Below are 12,377 nucleotides of genomic sequence, written 5' to 3'. Positions count from 1 at the left end.
TGAGACAGCCAGCCTCCAGAAGACAGGGGAGACTGGTAAGGCGGGGGGTGGGGTGGGGTAGATGGAGAACAAGAGAATGTCCATAGGGGAGAAGAGGTGGTGTTGGTACAAGAAACATCAAATCATCTGGCTTTCTCCCAAGGTAGTCTCATGTAGCCCAGGCTGGCCAAGGACAACCTTGAACTTCTCATTTCCTGCCTCCATCTCCCAAACTGCCAGGATTACAGGTGGGTACCACCAGAGCTGGCTTATGCGGTGCTGGGGGGTGAAATCTAGGGCTTTGTGGATAAGCAAGCACTCTCCCATCCGCTCCCCATCCTCAGCTCCACAGATCAGCTTTCCTGAAGTGTGAATTTTGTTGCAGCCTCAGGAAACTTGGGATAATATATTCCCGGGGCCTATAGGTCCAGTCTCACAGGCATAGGGAGCTCGCATTTCTGCAGGCTTCCTTTCCTTTGCTCACTGAGCACTGTCCACCTGCTCTCCTCCTCAGCTCCTCCCGCCCGAGACGGCATCAGCTGCCTTGACGCTATGGATGTGCAGAAGACACAATGGAAAAGTCAAGCTGCATGGTCAAAGAACGTGAGAAAGTGAGGGAAAGAGAAGAGCCTCTGAGACGCTGTAGAAGAGCTCAGGGAAGCTTAGGATGTCTGGACACCTAGGCCCTCATTCTCACAGTCTACTGTGGGCTGTGGAAGGACTCAAGGGGACCTGGCAGTGTGTGTGGCCTGATACAGAGGATGGCTCTTCACCAACCATGTTAAAGAGGCTTTGCTAAAGGATGTTCAGAGCTCTTGCTCACATCAGTTCAAATGGCTACTGACGGCAGCTAACAACCCCAGCGCGGGCAGCTGGATCGTGTCTGAGGTGGAGGGGTGATGGCCTTCTGCCCATGGAAGCCCTGGAATTGCTCAACATGGAATAGCGTCCGTTGTCCACGCATGGGTTTTCCTCCCCGGCGATGTGGGTAATCACCGAACAGCTGTGTCTGCTCTCTGTGTCTGCTTCACATACTGAGTGTGAACAGCAGTGAGAAGACCCCATGAAGACACAAACTCCCAGAGCCATGGTGTGGGGACGATGCATGAAGCCTTTGTCATAGAAGGACGGGGACCAGCGTTCCGACACCTGGAACCCAGATGTGGCGGCGCGCATTTGTAACCCCAGTGCACCTCAGTTGAGAGGGGAGGTGGAAAGGGGAAAAGCCACAGAAGCTCATGGGATGGCTAGTCTGGTGTGCACAGCAGTGAGCAAGAGACCCTGTCTCTATAAGGTAGAAGGCAAGGACTGACACCTAAGGTTGTCCTCTGACTTCAGCATATTTACATATATGAACATAGACATGTCAGGACACATACATACTCTGCAGTACACAAAGTCACACACACACACACACACACACACACACACACACACACACACACACACGGGGCGGGGGTCATGTCTCCTCCCTGCCATCCTACAGAACCACCAGTGTGGTTGCAGGCGAATCTGTCACTTACTCACTCCCAGACCTCCACTTGCCTTTTCGAGGTGTAGGTTTATCCATCGCGTAAAAGTCCTCTTCTGCACATTTTCCCTCTCAACTGCAAACAAAGAAATGCCATTAGCCAGAGAACAGAAGAAACATGGGCAAAATCTTGCCCCCTCCCCCCTTTCCGGGGAAATTCCATATAGACAGCTGGCAGACTGAACCCTGCAGGGTCCCTGGCATGAGCAGAATCCTTCACAGAAGGGGCCCACCGGGGGCTTCTGTAGCACCTGATCCCAGTTTTCCAGCCCAAGATTGAGCCTCTACGTAACCCCATGAATTCAGGCTGATTTTGAGTGTTCGGCCCCCTGGCTGTAAGTCAAATAAGCTCTGGTGGGAAGTGCCGCGGTCACACAATCCACTGAATCCACATAGGTGCCTAGAGGTAGAGGTTCAGAGCCGTGGGTTGGGGAGATGGTTCAGTGGATAAAGCCCTTGCCAGGCAAGCGTGAGGGCCAGAATTAGGATGCCCAGAACCCAGGGAAAGGCAGACACAGTGGAGTGCATCTCCAATCCCTGAGCACCTGTCTCCTTCCCAGGCTGGGATAAAACAGTGTTAGGGATTCGGGTGGGAGCTCCAGGATGTGCTGGGGTGTTGAAGAAATAGTCTCCCAGCCTTAGGGTCAGACTCCCTGTCACCTTCCTGTGCCTTGTGTTCAGGCCTGTCTCCCACCCCACTACTTCCACTCAGCAAGCTGAGGATGAGAGGCCCACTCCCAAGTTCATGGAGGTAACCTGGGGTCCTGCATACCATGGTAATACAGCAAGTGTTTTTGATATAGGGTCTAGGATGGCTTCCAACTCCTGCCTCGGCCTCCAGAGTTCTGCATGTGTCTCCGTGCCCAGTTTTGTAGCTCTCACTTTTAGAGCTAGACTAGAAGATTCTGCAGGCACCTGCTGCCTAGCCGTGGTGAATGGACAGCCCTAAACCATGGGGACAGCAGGGGACAGCACTCCCTCACGATGTTCCTTAGTAAGAAGTGCTCATTGTGCGGGGGTACTGCCACCCATCAGTTACGATCTGGGCCACTTCTGTTCATTTAGTAAACTGAGACCTTATAAACCCTGCCCCTGCTAAGGAAAAACTGTCCTAAGGATGGACGAGAGGAAACAGAGCTGGGAATCATCTCAGGACTGCTCCACATCCGCTGTTGTCCTGGAGATGGGAAGTGTGTTTTCAGCTCTGTCTCTCCTATAATAACCAGTAACAGCAACAAGGACTCCTAAGAAATTCACTGAGCAGGGCCGGAGGAGATGGCTCAGTGGGTAAAATGCTTGCTCTGTAAGCATGAAGATCTGAGTTCAAATCCCTGGTGCCGGTGTAAAAGCGAGGTGCATCAGTTTATTTTTACAACCCCAGTCTGGAGAATCAGAGGAAGGTGGATCCTGGGGGCCCTTGGGCAGCCAGTTGAGATGGGACAGCAGCCTCAAGTTGAGTGAGATTATGTCTCAGACAGAGTGGAGAGCAACAGAAGAAGATATCATGTGCACATGTGCACACATGTGCACACCTGGGTGCACACTTACCCACATACACCTTTTATACATACCCTCCACACACACACACACACACACACACACACACACATATATATATAAAATATATACACACATGTTTTATACATGACACTCACACATTTATATATGCACACACGTTTTACACGCGCACGGCCACACACACTCACTTAACAGATGAATAAACTGGGGCTAAATGCCCCACGCTTCTTCCCCCTCCCTCCTGAGCTCTGTGCTCCTCCCCATCTCAGACCCATGGAAGACCTAGGTTGTGGACCTCTGAGGGTCACAGCACTAGAATCTGTATCTTGACGCATGGTGGCCTACAGTGGCTGGCACCTCGGTGTCCAGCCACCATGCCTCTCAGGAAACGTCCCTGAGGTGCTGAGGCAGACAACTCCTAATTTACCTGCAGATTACTAAGCTCTGGGTTTCAGCACAGTAGAAGAACATGCTACAGACGCCGGAAAACACTTCATACTCCTTTAGCAAGGAGAAAATGAGAGCCAATTTGTCTGCTGCTGGAGAATAAGGCTTCGCTTTGGCTTTTCCATAACGACTACAGTGCTTTTTTGGCCCTTGGCCACATGATTAGGTAGATAGTGGCACCCATAAATCAGATTTTAATATTGTGCCTTTCGTGCGTTTTAATTGAAGAGCCAGCAGACAGCAATTATGCATGTGACTGCCTTCCTCTCCTTTTGTCTCCTTCTCTAAAGAAGATCACTGACAAGTAGGCATGCCATTTAAAGCTCTGATCCCAGCAGGCTGTGCTTCCGGGAGAGGGAAAGGAACGGTGGACAGCAGTAAGAGTTGAGACAAGGAGGCACTTGCTGAGGTGACTGAGTCCCGGAAGCCCAGAGACTCCTGAGAGCAGGAGCGGCCCATCTCAAGTGCCAGCTCAGAAATGTCCACCTCTGGACCTAGATCTGTCGTGTCCTTTTTTGGTGGCTCAAGTTTTCCAGGGTACTTACTGGGTTGCCATGCCCTGCTCAAAGGACACCGTGACTACTTCCCATCTGCCACTAATAGGAATGACACACCCATGGACAGCTTTGCACCAGCACCCCGGCACACAGCTCTTTGTGCACAAGCCAGCAAATGCATTTCTCATCCTTGACGGCTCAAAGTGGGGCTGCTGGGTCTTAGTGGTAGGCACATTTAAAATTTTAATAGCCACTTCCAAACTGCCCTCCCCAAAGGCTGCCCGAGTTTATACTTTCACCCCCATCTGTCTTTAAACAAGTTTATGGGGATTGTAAAGTATTTACACACACACATTCAAACACCTAGGTTTGCTTCTCCAGCTGGCCTCAGAGAGAGCAAAGCCCAGACCCCGAAACAGAGAAGCATTTAGTAAGAAGGCTGAGTGAGAACTCACAGCTTAACTGCATGTGGGGATGCAGACGTGAACACGGGTGTTCATGCCCTACATATCTTCCCACCTACCCGTCGATCTGCAAGCACACAACCTCCCCCATTCATCCTTCCACTCAACCAACCACTTACCTCTTCCCATTCCTCCATCTATCTCTTCACCTGCCCTTCACCTACCTCCCCACCTATCCACCTGCCCAACATGGCATCCACTTACCCACTCAGCCATCTATCTGCCCATCCATATCCACACACCCGCCCATCCACACTCCCAGCTGATATTTATACAAAGATGACTAGACATTGGAACAATGCCAGGCCCTGTGGGTAAAACCAGCAAGAAAGAATTAAGTATTCGCAGAATCTGCACTCGAAGAATCCCCGCAAGTGGGAGGGAGAAACAAAGAGGGCATGTGGTAGAAGTGAAAGAGAGAACGGAGCAGAAGAGCCAGGCTTATAGGGATGGAGAGGGCTGACTTTGCATCCCATAGGGTACTCTTCTCGGGGCCTACAGGAGAAGTGGGACACAAAGGGACTCAGGCTGTGTATGTATTCAAACCCTGCTCTGATTCAGAACCAGCCTTGAGATGGCTTTGCTTCTGTCCCCCACAATCCCTGTGGGGAAAGCTGAGCATAAATCATCTTTTACAGGAGGGGTTTGGTGAGAACTGATGGCTAGCAGGGGACAGTCAGACACAATCACAAAGAGCGGACAGGCTCCAAACCGAAACTGGGACACATCACCCAATCCACAGGAGAGAGTCTGAGGGACTCCAGACAGCCGCACAACCACTTCGTGGCACACTGTACAACTCTGGGCCAAGTTCTCACTCTACAGAACGAGGACAGCCGTGTCCACCTCCGAGGAACGCTACGGGAGCGCAGGAGGTCACCCTGAGATCGTCCCTGGCAGCTGCAGCCTTTAGGCCAGTTTCCCTGGCCCCTGGCTCACACAGCACACCCTGAACTTAGGGATTTTTGTCTGGTGTCCCGACAGAGGCCCACTACACTTGCACGACAGTCTCCATTTCAAAATGTGGCCCCCTCCTGCAGGCATTCCTACTTCGGGCCTGCCAAGACTCCATAAACTTTATATAGTTTCCATAAATCCAACGGTCCCTTTTTTCCTCTCACGTTGTAAAGGTGTAGGAAGCCGTTTCTCTGGAAAGGTCTGGCCTGAGCACGGAGTGGCTGTGGGGCCCAATGTGGGCAACAATGAAGTAATAACAACACTGTAAAATTGCCATCCCAGCTCTGCCTGGCCAGTGGGGGTGCAGGAGGAGCAGGCAGGGGGCAGAGGGAGAATTCACCAGGCCCAGGACCCCAAAGACTAGGCAAAGGAGGGGCAGGAGACCGGGGAGGCCCTGCAGTCTAGCCCAAGGTCACAGGCCCAAATTCCCAGATACAATTCTGCGTCCGGCTTTGCTAAAAACAGATTATCTGAAAATGGAAGATGTGACATCCCTCCCTTCTGCAGGCATTGAAGGCTAGGCAGGCTTGGGAGCTGGTAGTCACTGAGAAAGGGACACGTTCTGGGAGTTAAAATAAATTCCTTCAGATATAAGTGTGGTCCTCACCCTTCCAAAGGAAATTTCTCTTGGCAATAGACAGAGAACCACAGAAAACCGCAACCAATCACAATGCGGAGCTGTGGAGTCCAGACCCAATGGATACATCTACAAATCACTTCCCCACCTAAGGCCCAGGGACCGCAGTGGCAGGAAGAGCAGCAAGAGTGTGAGAGGCAGCGGGTCATAGAGTTTGCTGTTAAATTGTCTCCTAGGAACACGGGAAGCTACAGGCATAAAGTCTCATTGCCAGAATATGAATAGAACCGGGATATAACACAAGACATGCTAACAAGGACATGGGGGTGGGCATGGGGGGAGCCCAGGAGGCCTCAAACCGACACAAAGAACTACCGACAATTAACGAATGTCAAGAGGGAGGAGAAATAGTGTCCCCCGAGGTAGAGCACAGCAGTGGGCTATCCAGCACCAAATGGTCAACCCTGAAAACACACATACAAATAATATTATACAGACTGAGAAAAAGTTGTTTTATGTATTTAGAAATATGTGGTGTGTGTGTGTGTGTGTGTGTGTGCGTGTGCGTGTGCGTGCGCGTGCAACAGCAATTAATGAAAAAAGAAGCCATGGATTTGAAAGAAAGCAAAGTAGGGTATTGGGAGGGTCTGGAAGGAAGGAAATGAAAGGGAAAATAATGTAATTATACTAATCTCAAAAATTTAAAGAAATAATTAAAACAAAGAGATTCTTTTGTCTCCATGGTTATATTTCTCCAAAACTTACTTCACATTCAGCATCTCCTCTGTAATATATCTGCTCTTCCCACCCTGGGGGAAACACGTGATAGCTTTTGGTACTTATAAAAAAAAATTACATGGCCGGGCGGTGGTGGTGCACGCCTTTAATCCCAGCACTCGGATCCCAGCAGGCGGATCTCTGTGAGTTTGAGGCCAGCCTGGTCTACAAGAATTAGTTCCAGGACAGGCTCCAAAAGCTATAGAGAACCCCTGTCTCGAAAAACCAAAACAAACAAACAAACAAATCAATAAATAAATTACATGATCTTGAAATTGAAAATCTCTTTAAGTTCCGTTATGCCCAGAGAAAACAGACACGTGCTATGTGCGCACACAGCTAACATGTGGATCCTCACTCAAACAATCTCAATGTGATGAGAGATGACTCAAAGTACTGCCTATGCTCACAGACAGGGCCCCTGGTGACGGTTAAAATGATCATTTCTGAGCTCCATTCAAAACTTTAAAAAACACTTTCACTATTATTTTTAATGTATAGTGTCTGTGCACATGTGAATATGGGTACCATTGGAGACCAGAAGAGGGCATCAGATTCCCTGGAGCTGAGGTTATAGGCAACTGAGAGTCAACTGACTTGGATACTGAAAACCACTATGGTTCTCTATAGGAACAGCTGGCACTTATAACCACTGAGCCATTTCTCTAGCCCACAATGTTTTCTTTCTTTCTTCTTTCTCTTTCTTTCTTTCTTTCTTTCTTTCTTTCTTTCTTTCTTTCTTTCTTTCTTCCTTCCTTCCTTCCTTCCTTTCCTTCCGTTTTTTTTTAAGACAGAATTTCACAGATCCCAAATTGGCCTTGAACTCCCTTTGTAGGATAACCTTGAACCGAGGAAAAGGGCATTCGTTGCCTCACCTGACACCTGCGATGCTAGAGGTGGAACCCAGGGTTTCATCCATGCTTGACAAGCAATCCACCAACTGAATTACATCCCCAAACTCTGTTCAAGACCCCCAGACTCACACGCTCAGAGGCAGGGCCTGGGAATCTGCACATCACCTGTTTGGTTGCTAAAGAGCCTGCATCTTGGAAGAAGAGATAATCACAGATGGCGTCTTGGTCTTTGGGTGATGCAGGCAATGCTAATAGGTGTGCTGGTGGGAAAGATCCAGACATTTCATACCTGGTAAGTGGTACCAAGGCCTTTAAGGTCATCTGGCTCTCCCCAAGCCCATAAGCTCAGGCTTAATTGCTATTTAAGTCAATCCAATATGAATAGCACTTGAGGAACGGCTTGGATGCACCAGGCAAGAGTCTTTTCTTATTCACCCCTAGCTCTGATGATGATGAAGATGGACAGAAGGAAGGAGATAAAGGGGACCAGCTATAATGTCCTTGCTCCACTTGATGTACTGAGCGACCTCTATGGAGGCAGCTGGGGGAAATGGACCGGGCTGGCACAGGACAGAGTTCAAAGGGAAGACCTATAGTGCCACTTGGAAGACACAAATGAGCTTTCCCTCTGCCACAGGCAGAGGAAGAGAGAGAGGAATTGTGGAGACTGCCCTGCCACTAATATTTGGGGGATCTTTCAAGGTAGCTGGTGGTAGAGGCCATGTCTCCTGGATAAAAGCATTCTCTGCTATAAGCCCAAGACTTTCTGGAAATCTGGCTTAAAACTCACCCCAGTTTACAGATGAGGAATGGGAGGTTCCGGGAGTTGAAGTACTGTGACCACCCAGTGGAATCCCAGGACTCGCACCTAACTCACCTTGGCTCCAGGCTGAGGCTCACCTATACCTGCACATGACTGGAAGCCCTAGTGCACACTCACAAAATGGACAGGACATCAGCTCCTTAACCAAGCTTGGGCTCAGTGTCCCAGCTGACCCCCCTGTTGGTGTCCCTCGGCCATGCCCATGGCCAAGGACATTTGAGAAGGTTTAGGATTCTTCATGTGTGGCTCTTGGCCACTAATTACCAATCCAGGTGACTACTCTCAGGAACACATGGCAATGTCTGGAGGTAATTCTGATTCTAACAACTGAGGGAATGCTTGCTGCTGGCATCTTCCAGACCCAGGGGATGCTCAATATCCCATGATGCTTGGGACAACCTCCCCAGCACAGACTTGTTGGGTTGAGACTGTCAGCAGTGCTGAAGGAGCAAGCCCTGGGATGGGGTTGATGCTTTGCGGTGACTTCCCCTCTCAGACATTCTCCAGGGCACCATAGAGCAGAGAGCAGAAAGGCTCTTCCCCCTCTGAGGGAACGTGGACGAAGTCAGATCTGCTCTCATGGCCTCTGTTTTCCCATCCGTGCAAGAGGGCCCATAAAACCTATTTCAGGATGTTGGAAGCATCAAATTTCTGAGTGCTGTGTTCTTACAGAACAGGGTTTCACCCCATCCTGGCAGCAGATTCCCTGTTAAACAAGGTGTTAGGCTCCTGGGGAGGGTGTGCAAGCAGGTAGCATAGGGAAAGCAGGATGGACTAGTTAGGGATAGACCTGAATGGAACCTTAGACTCAGAGACCTTAGCAAAGACCTGGGCACATCATTAAGTACCGCATACACGCCGTGTGGCTGCTGCAGTACACCTTGTACAATTAGCCAGGTTGTCTACAGACACAGTGCTCCCCTCCTAGGGCTGCTGGCAAGTGTCACTGACTATGCATGTCACCAAAAACACTCAAGTAAACAGACTCATCAGTACTCATGGCTGGCAGCACCAGGCTAAGACAGGTGCAGACCCAGACTGGCCTTCCTTTAGCCATCCACACGAGCCCACAGTTGTTTTTATAAATTGAGTTGGTGGCCAGGGAGGGTAGAGCCAGCTGGGCAGAGAGCTGGTGGGAGGGTGATTTGGGAGTCAAGGCCTCTTCACTATCTGGAAGGTCAGGGAAGGCAGGGTGGTAAGATGCTAATATGCCTACACCTGCACCCTGTCACTGTTTCCCACAAATCGTATTCTGCACAGAGAGCTGGCTCAGGTAACAGGGATTCTGCCTCTTAGAGACCATCACTATGTTTCCTCTGATGCTCCCTGAACCAGAAATCTCTGGCCTAATACATAGTCTGGCTCCTGTTTCTGCATCTTTGAAGTTAATCACATTAAAAATAGATATTTTAAAAATTTTATCCATCCGGAATATGAACAGGTTTCTTTTTCTTGTCTACACAATACAGCAAAATAACTGAAGATGTAGACCCCACATATAAGGTGCTAGGTATCACAAGTCAGTTAGAGATGATTAAGGACCATGAAAATGTGTTTGCCCTGTGGAAACACTAAACCACCTAATACAAAGGACTAGAGCATCTCACTTTTTGGTACCCATGGACATCCTGGAAGCAAGCCCCTTAGATATTGATGCTCATCTACATCAGAGACCCTGATGCTCACTTGGCTCTGAGCCTCTCATCACTAGAGCTATTCTTGGTTACTACAGACATACTTCCTCACCCCCTTAGCTCAGGCTGGCTTTCCTCTCTTGGGCCCTTTGCCTGGTTTGCTGGGGACCCCAATGCAACTCCTGTCCATAGCAGCGCGGGAGTAACAGTTCTCGGGCAGCTCCACCTCCCTCCTGTGCTCCACACGCTGACTTCTGGAGAGCCCGTGCCACTTGAAGCGGTCCAAACCCGCTCCAGATGAGACGCAGCCTTCCTCTGTGGTTTCCCTCCTCTCCATCTTTCAACACCTCCCAGAAACACAACCTCATTACAGGACCCCATGCTGGTTTGCTTGAGAAATAAAACTCAGAAACAAATTAAATGGCAATTTCTTTTTAAACAGGAGAGAGGCCAGGCTTTGGGAATACCAGGCCCACGTCCTTTGGTTCCGACTCTTGGGGACCACTTTCCCCAATGGCTCTGGCAGTATTAAAGTCAAGGCCTCTGTGTGGTTTCTCACTAGTCACGATTTCGCATTTAATTTCCTTTGTTTTTTCCTCTGTGAATATTTGCTCTGACCCAAGTCCCTTTTATCGAGGCTGGTAATAAAATGTGAAACCCTCCTAGGGACCACAGGCTAAGCAGCACAGAAATACTACAGACAAGGGTGCGGGCGAGGGTACATGGCTCTATGCACCCTCACTCAGGATGCTCTTGTAACCTTCTCTCTTCTGTCCCCCCCCCCCCTGCATGCTGAGGACCGTGTCCACGGGCAACAGAGCAGAGAATAGCCTGCTCCAGTTGGTGCAAACCAGTGCTGTCTGTGTACATGCCCCCTCGGACTCAAACAAAACTGCCAAGCTCATTCTAACTGGGGGACTTAGATCTAATTCGCTCACCGGTCCCAGAGGCCACCAATTAACATACCATGTCCTGCCCTGCCTCGCCCCTATTTCTCAGCTGCTCCAAAACACATAACCCAGGGTTCCAAAGAGCTAGTCCCAATTACACACCAAATTAAATTTTAAGCTATATATGTATATAGGACCAGTGCCTGTAACTCAAATAAAAAAAAAAAAAACCCACTCCAGTTTTCTCTGAGAGTGACTCTGTCTAAGGTCAGCACTAACCCTCAAACCACCTTGATTTACGGCCAGTGCCGCCAGCCAGCCATAAAACCATAAGCAGACAAACAAGGATTTTACATTTGGCCAGATGGACAGGCCTGGGCGGTGGGCCCAGTGCAGGTAGACTGCCCCAAAGTGTCCAGCTATGACCAAGGCAGGCACAGTCACTCATGCAGGGACCCGACGCCCACCGATGACTACCATAATAATAATAAGACAGGGACCCCGTCCTCATAGGCTCTTTGCTGCTCTCTTCTGTGATTCCAGCACTCAGGATGCTGAGGCAGGCGGATCACAAGTTCAAGGCCACAGAGTGAGACCCTTTCTCAACAGTGAATGAGGAAGGGGAGAAGGGAAGGACCTGGGAGGGGAGGAGAGCAGGGAAGAAGGGGGAAAGGAAGGGGAGAGAAGGATGCTCTGGTTTGAGTTTGCTTATCCGCTTGAAAGCCAGGTGCCAGCTGGTCATGCTACTGGGAGGGGACAGGCTCTTTAGGAGGAGGCGGGGCCGACCTGAAGGAAGCGGAATCATTGAGGACACACTCTTGAAGAGAAAACAGGGACTTCGGCCTTTTCTTCTTCTGTTTGTCTTCGGGCCACCGCCAGGTGGGTGACTTTCCTCCAACACAGGACCCTGCTATGAAATTTTGCCTCCCCACAGGTCCAAAGCACCATGCTGGAGCAGCCACAGTCTGCAAACCTTGCTTCACTTTCCACATGACTTCTCCAGGTATTCTGCCACAGTAGCAAACTTCTTTACCCCATCCCGGAAGACTCATCCTTCGGGTCTCTGACACCACGACCCCCAAAGGACTAAACTTTGTGAAAACACACATTTTGGCAACTAGTTTCAAACCAATTTTTCCACGTGGAAACCCCACGGCTTCTAAACAATAAAATGAGAAACTTCTAGATCAATGTTTTCCAAACCACATCCTACTCACTAAAATGCCTCTTTCAAAAGAGACTTAGTAGGTTCAGGCCATCTGGAATAATCTCCCTTCTCGTGGATATTTAGGATCAGTATGTTTAAAGCCCTGATAAATCTTGCAAAAAAAAATTATGGGGCTGGGAAATGGCTTAATGGTTAAGTGCTTGCCACACAAGCATGAGGACCTGAGTTCAGAACCCCAGAACCTATGTAAAGCCAAGCATT

The 12,377-nt window shown here is 49.6% G+C and overlaps 1 protein-coding gene across 5 annotated transcripts in view; it reads right to left on the bottom strand.

The window, feature by feature from the left end:
- Window positions 1–12,377, bottom strand: part of Clmn (calmin) — a 101,627-nt gene that overhangs the window by 39,466 nt on the left and 49,784 nt on the right. For all 5 annotated transcript variants that reach the window (XM_087911532.1, XM_085697892.2, XM_087911529.1 and 2 more), the window contains exon 2: window positions 1,525–1,586. In XM_087911532.1, the coding sequence (XP_087767658.1) occupies window positions 1,525–1,586 (62 nt within the window). The remainder of the gene's footprint in view (window positions 1–1,524; window positions 1,587–12,377) is intronic.

The sequence above is a fragment of the Myodes glareolus genome, chromosome 11, assembly GCF_982192425.1.
Source record: "Myodes glareolus chromosome 11, mMyoGla1.1, whole genome shotgun sequence".
NCBI classification, from domain to species: domain Eukaryota; kingdom Metazoa; phylum Chordata; class Mammalia; order Rodentia; family Cricetidae; genus Myodes; species Myodes glareolus.
This window is presented reverse-complemented; position numbering and strand designations above follow the sequence as displayed.